The following is a 7566-nucleotide window of genomic DNA, read 5'->3' as shown; positions in this document are numbered from 1 at the left end:
ATATATATATATATATATATATATATATATATAGATAGATAGATAGATAGATATATATATCCATACACACACACACTTATACACCACTCCACATATATATATATATATATATATATACACACTCACATTAAAATCGATTTTGATGGAACAGAAACTTAACGGACTATCTATTACAATTTTTTAAATATAATTTTACACCACTCTCACCAAAATAATCGACTCGAAGACGATGTCCCTACACTACACAACTGCTTGACCTACAAGAAATAGCAGCCGAATCGCTATTAAAACGAAACCATTGTCGTCGTTTTAATAAACGGAAGTAGACAAATAGCCTGGTCCTAGGTGCCCTTACGTCGAAAAATAGGTTGGGGTGGTCACAGCTGGATAGAAGTACGCATTGGATAATGTGGTCCTAACTGCATTGTGCTTATAAAGAAAGAAAAAAAGACAGCGGTGTGGGGGTTACGGGTGGAATACCTTTCTTCAAAGGTCTACTAGATCAGGGACTGATGGTTGGAGGGGTGGGGAAGAGGAAGGCCTGAGGGGGCTAAACGACGAAACAAGGTAAAAAATTTGAACAAACTGTTTGTGTATGTATGTATGTATGTGTGTATGTGTTCGTGTGTGTATAAATGCGTATGTATGCATGTGTACATGTGCACGTGTATGTATGTGTGTATGTATATATATATATATATATATATATATATGAGTATATGCATACACATACATAGATACACACACACATATACGTATGAATGGATGTGTGTACATGTGTTTATATTGCCTGACTATATAAACGTGCGTGTGTAAATATATATGTGTGTGTGTGTGTGTGTGAAAAATATGTAAAAACGTATAAACATATGTAAAATATATTTATACACACACACATATGTATTGAATGTGGGTGTAACAATGGCGGGGAGAGAGAGAGGGAAGAGGAAAAGCTGAAATAGAAACCGGCAAGTTGTCTTTAAAAGCACACAATTCATTCATACTCACACTTATAAAACACGAGCAGTAACAATACAGCTACTGACACACAATAAGGGGTCGATTTATAAACGATCCCATCTAATAAACTAAACCCTCATTTCCTGGCCACTTCATCATTGTTGTTGGTCATATTGTTTAGCCCCAGGTAAAGTCATGATAGAGCAGACCTATGATCAATAGAATTGCTAACCGTGACCAGCCTGTATTTTTTTTTCTTTTCTAAGTGAAGGAAATTTAAGGTCACATTATCTAACGTGTCCCATTTTAAGGGGGGGGGGTACATCACTTTGAGACCCGTAGTTTGAGCCCTTCGTTAAACCTCGATTGACACATATATACACATACATATACGTACACATACATGCACACACACACACACACACATATATATATACATATATATATATATATATATATATATATATATATATATATACACACAGACATACATACATATATATATATATATATATATATATATACATGATAAAAGGTGTTTTGTGTTTATCTCTGTGAGACGGTATATTTTCAGAGATATTATTTCTAGCAGAAGCTGAAAACTTCACAAATCGTTAATCCGTGATTTTCATTTCCGATATGTATAAGTGTGTGTATAAATGTGTGAGTGAGAGAGTGTGTATGTTTATGTGAATATATAGTTGCCTTAAGTGTGCGTGCATGTATATATGCGTATGTATGTGTGTTTGCATATATAAATACTTAAATGTGAGTGGGTAAGTGTATGTATGCATGTATGTATGTATGTATGTGTCTGTGTGTATGTATGTATGTGTGTATGTATGTATGCGTGCGCATGTCTGTATGTGTAATTGTGAGTGTGCGTGCGTGTATAAATGTGCATGTGTGAGTGTATGTGCGTGTGTATGAGTGTGTGGTTGTTTATGAGTGTGTATATATGTGCGTGTGTGTATGTATGTATGTACGAATGTGTATGTGTCTACGTGTGTGTTTACGAGTCTGTATATATGTACGTGTGTATGTATGTATGAATGTGTATGTGTATGTATGTATGTATGTATGTTTGTATGTGTGTATCTATCTGTGTGTGTGTGTGTATATATTTGTGTGTCCATGAAAGACTAGAGAAGAGTGTGTATAGAAAGTGTATATATATATAGAGAGAGAGAGACAGATGAAGGTAGACAGAGATACAGACGACATGGCTAGAATAAATAGAAAGAGAAATAGATAAGATTAATCTGTTAACTTTGGCTGCCACACCTGAACACAACTAACATACTTTATATTGTTCAGTTTGTCAAATGAAGCATTTTAATATATATATATATATATATATATATATATATACACATATATATATATTTGTTTCAAATAATATTCGGTTTAATTAAGAAAATATATAAACAAAAATATAAGAATATAAGCATCTTTCAATCAAACGTGAGCGTAAAAAAGTCTCTCTTCGCATCTTTTTAGTTAATATTACTAATTATTCTTCTAATTATTTCTAATATTCTAATAATTCTGATCAGTAGTTTTTAAAAAATATATAAATATACTTAATTTAATTAAGAAAAGATATAATAAACAAAATTACAAGCATCGTTCAGTCAAACGTGTCGAGTGCGTGAAAAAAAGTCTCTTCGCATCTTTTTAGGTGGGTTTTTTTTATGAGTCGAAACTTAAGTATTACAACACAACTATTATTTTATTTATTCTATTACGAATATTCGACCCCTAATAAATAAGTTTCAATTAAATTGTTACATTAAAAATGTCCCCTTTTACACGTAAATTAAAGGTTTGTGTCATCAGGTCTTAGACATTAAGAGTCAGTGTGACAGAGAGGGAGAGAGGGGGGGGGCAGCTGTAATAAATGAACGGAACTTACCGTAAAAACTATAGGGAGCAGGTCCTCTTCCCAAGGCTCCACCAACGGTCATATAGTAAATATAAGTCCACAAAAAGGCCAGGCATGGACCTAGCCTAATCTGGCCTAGCATAGTTAGTCATTTCCTTGGCCAGTAAAGCCAGACAAATCAAGCACAAAGGCGTTGAAAGGAGGAGAAAGCTTGTAAAGCCGACATTGTCAATCGAGTGTACACAACAAACATTGCCGCCGCAGCTTTCGGTTGGTCGTCACTATGGAATAGCAGTTTGTAGTAAATCGAGTTATGGAAGCAACGAAGTGCTATAAACGTTATAGTTATTATATTAGACGGGGGTTTTTGTTGTTGGTGTTATTTTTTTCTACTATTTCTTTCATTTATTTTCTTATACACTTTTATAACACTTTTATTCATATACTTATTTTTCCATCATTGGTTTGTGGCCATGCTGGAGCACTGATTTGAAGGCTCGATTAAATCAACTCTACTATTTTATTTTAGGTTTGGTATTTATTCTATCTGTTGGATTTGCTGAACCGTTAAGTTATGGAAACGTAAACAACCGTCTACTGATTATATACATATATTCATACAAACGCAAACATACACACGCACATATACATAAGCACATGCACACACAGACAAATATAATGTGTGTACATATATATGTGTGATGATGGTGTGTGTGTGGCGTGTGGGGAGGTGGTTCTTCTGTAGTGTTTTCGTCAATCAAATTCCCTCATAAGTCATTAGTCAACTCGACGCTATAGTAGAAGTCAAATAACTCAGGTATCACCGCTCAGAACATCTTATAATTGGCGCTAGTTTACAAGCAGGACTTCAAATTATCGCGGCCGCCAGACGAGTTTACTCGTTCCATGCACAGTACAGTATTAATAAACGTTATGTCCTTTATACTAACGTTTCGGTACGTGTATTTCATTTAATTATCTGCGTAAATTTAATATCTAATTTAGAGTGTATTGATCAAGATGATAACCCCTGGTTCGGAAATATCGCTAATCCGGAATGACTTTGGAACCAGAAATTTCGGAAAATCGATATTGCACCTATATATCATATTTAAATGAGACATATCAGTAAAAATAATCATATAATGCAAGTTATGAGGTGAATTGATCTAATTGCAAAGAACGTAGACATTGAAGTTAAGTTTGTTAAAAAGTCTTGTTGCATGCACGGGAAAAAAAGGTTCAATTGTTTGAGAATATTAGTTTATCATGAAAGATAGTTTCTGGCCATTATTCAAGAATCCTTGAAACGATCATCATCAAAATGTACATAAGAGCGTTGTAGTTCACTTGAAGCATAGTAGTACCGAAGAAGAGAAAGAAAGGGGGCGTAAGAACACTTCTGACAATGCGGTATGTTTTACAAAATCCTTTATATTTTAGGTGCAAAGCCCATCCTCAAGGAAATAGTCTGGGAAATGTCCAGTCACACAGTTTCTGTTACGCTACTCAAACTCCTTGGCGTAGGGTAACAGAACCCGTTGTAACTGGACATTTCCCAGACTGTTTCCGTCTGAGGATGGGCCTTTGCGCCTAAAATATAAAGGATTTTGTAAAACATGCCGTACTTTCTTATTTTAATCTTTTCTTTTCCTTCATCAGAATGTACGTTTTATTCAGCAATTAAACATGAAATAACCGCTATAGTAAATACAGCCCAGTTACCTATATCTTTACATATGATTATAGTAAACTTTTACTTTACAAGAAATTTATTTTACTTCAAAATCAGTGCAAGAGACTGCCAAAGATTAACCCTTACTGCTCGGGAACTGAGTATACTCAGTTCTGTGCGTGTGCAATTGAAACATGGGAAGCGAGTTAGCTTGTTTTTGTTAGTAGGGAAGTTTCCAGAATTCTCCACATTTCATATGACATAGTACGCATGTTTTATTTTTATTGCATAACAGAAAGAGGTTGCGAGAACTGATTTGCAAATGATTAGCATGCTCTCTCTCTCTCTCTCCCTCTCTCTCTCCCTCACACACACACAATGCAATTGCGGGGGTTAAGGGGGATGTTTTCTGGGGTCAAATCAGCAATAAGTGAATTCGATTTACACTAATATAGTTAAAGAGACGGTGTCACTTCTGTGATAAGATCTCAAAAAGAAAAAAAAACATTTAGCTTTAGTCAAGAATTAGAAGAATTAGGATAATTAGAAAACTGTTAGTTGGGTTCTTTCTAATGCCTTCATTAGCTTATTTACCGACAAAATGTATGTGTTCATACTTTAAGAATGAACGATATGCTGAAAGTAGTAACAAATGCATTAACTTCTTTTCAGATACCTGACGAAACAGTAAAGAACTTTTTAAAAAAGAAATCGAAGAATATAGTGATTTATAGTAGCATTGTGAACAACACTAAAAGAATAAAAACTAGAATCGATGGTGGAGAAATGATGCAGAAGAATTCCAATAAATTTGGATCAATTTCAAAAGAGATTCTGAGAATTACAAAATCGTTAGCACGACCTATGAATACACGAAGCTCCTTTTGATGTGATGATGTAAGAACTTCAGTTGCCGATTCCTTGCAATTCATTGATTCATTTGCAATCAGATAATACTTTGATATCTAACTTCAATAGATTACCTATTTTAAAATTTCAGAAATCCAATGTAGATATTGAAAAATTCCCAGTTTTGAGGAATCACTGATGTGAACAGTTTTTCTTATCGTTAAATTTAACCGTTAACCACTTGTATGCAAGATTTAACGATAATAGGATAATGATTTTGCAAACAACTAAGAACTGCTACATTATCAGATATATCTAAAATTTCTGAGCTTTTCAAAGTTAAATAGAATCAAACATCTTAAGGTAACGCGTTTCATTCAAATTAAAACATACTTGAGGCACTTCTGGTGCTTCTCGCTATTTAAGGTATCATAACTATCTGGTTAATTAATGTGTTATATCGTTTTGATTAATGTTGTTCAGCATAGCCGTGTGCATACCAATGAATCTGTAAAATAAAAATTCCTTTATTTTTCTTCGTACAGACGTGTCCCCACAGGTTCTTATGCACTTGCAATTCGCCTCGGGCATTTTTTTTTTACCTATGGAGCCCTTTGATTCCTACATTAATCTACTGGCCCCTCATACTCATTCAATGTTTTAAAAAGCCCTATTATATTTCTATAATTAAATATTATTAAGGATTGTATAAAAAAATTGTTGAAATATTTTGTATATTGTAGAAATATACCCAATTCATTGCGCATAAATTTTAGCTACAAAATCTTACATGGACCCTGGTCGAGAACCACTGCATGAAACGAAGGTCCTCGCTACAGCTGTTCAGTCCTTCGTGGGCTCTTGGCAAACATAGTGTGGTGTAGTGCTTCGGAGTAAGTGGTGTTAAGAGTAGACTAATGTTGTAGCTCCAAGTCAACCCCAATCGAGCAAACCTATGGTCAAAAACAGAGCTAAATTCAGGCATAAAAATAAACAATCTTCGTGCGGCATATGGCCAATAATTTTGAGGAGAGGCGATAAGTCGATTATATTGGCTCCAGTTCTTAACTGGTGCTTTATTTTATCGATCCCGAAAAGATGAAATCGGCTGGATTTGAACTCGAAATAATTAAAAGGAATATATGTTTTCAATTTTTATGGGATTTTTCTGTTGTAGTTTTTAACGAGAGACCGAAGAGCTTTATATTCCTTGAGGTCTCACCAAGTCTAAATCCAGCGCACTTTAAAGGCGTTTCATACGAGGCCATCCATTTTGTTTTCGGATACAATGTATCTAGGGCGAATTCGTCTGTCTTTGCGTTCTGAGTTCAAATTCCGCCGAGGTCACTTTGTCTTTTATCCTTTCGGCGTCGATTAAATAAGTACCAGTTACGCACTGGGGGTCGATGTAATCAACTTAATCCCTTCCCCTAAATTTGAGGCCTTGTGCTTCCAATAGTAAGAATTAATGTTGTCGTTGTTGTTGTTGTTGTTGTTATTATTATTATTATTATTATTATTATTATTATTATTATTATTATTATTATTATCATTATCAAGGCAGCGAGCTGGCAGAAACGTTAGCACGCCGGACGAAATGCTTCGCGGTATTTCGTCTGTCTTTACGTTCTGAGTTCAAATTCTGCCGGGGTCGACTTTGCCTTTCATTATTTCGGGGTCGATATATTAAGTACCAGTTGCGTACCGGGGTCGATCTAATCGACTGGCCCCCTCTCCTAAAATTTCGGGCCTTATGCCTAGAATACAAAAGATCATTATTATTATTATTATTATTATTATTATTATTATTATATAAACACATACACACACACACACACATATATATATAAAGTGAAAGAGAGAGAGAGTTGTGTGGTGTATATGTTTGTATATCAGTAATTGTGTTTTTTCCTAACAAATTTCATTATAAACAATGTCGATGGCATCTTCCGTCATCGTCGTCCACGCCATCGGCGTCGACGCCGTCATCACATACGTCGCCGTCGTCGCCGTCGTGACGTACGTCATCATCGTCGTCGTAGTGGTGGTAGTTACTAAAACAAAGCATTACCCTATGTTTACTGTCTTCAACTCCTGTCCACTGATCGTTTCTCCAATTAATAAATATCACCAGTTGTCAATGGCAGACATCAACCATTTCCTTCTCTTGCCAGCAATATTTAACACCGTGCACCAT

General features: G+C 34.9%; 1 protein-coding gene across 2 annotated transcripts in view; it reads right to left on the bottom strand.

Moving 5' to 3' along the window:
• The window catches only part of LOC106880640 (disintegrin and metalloproteinase domain-containing protein unc-71), a 274677-nt gene extending 271579 nt beyond the window's left edge, over positions 1-3098 (bottom strand). For both annotated transcript variants that reach the window (XM_014930680.2, XM_014930681.2), the window contains exon 1: positions 2876-3098. In XM_014930680.2, the coding sequence (XP_014786166.1) occupies positions 2876-2987 (112 nt within the window). In that variant the 5' untranslated portion in view covers positions 2988-3098. The remainder of the gene's footprint in view (positions 1-2875) is intronic.
• Positions 3099-7566: the final 4468 nt, after the last annotated feature.

The sequence above is a fragment of the Octopus bimaculoides genome, chromosome 9 (genome assembly GCF_001194135.2).
Source record: "Octopus bimaculoides isolate UCB-OBI-ISO-001 chromosome 9, ASM119413v2, whole genome shotgun sequence".
Classification (NCBI taxonomy): Eukaryota; Metazoa; Mollusca; class Cephalopoda; order Octopoda; family Octopodidae; genus Octopus; species Octopus bimaculoides.
The sequence above is the reverse complement of the archived record's forward strand: the minus strand, read 5'-3'. Positions and strand labels throughout refer to the sequence as shown.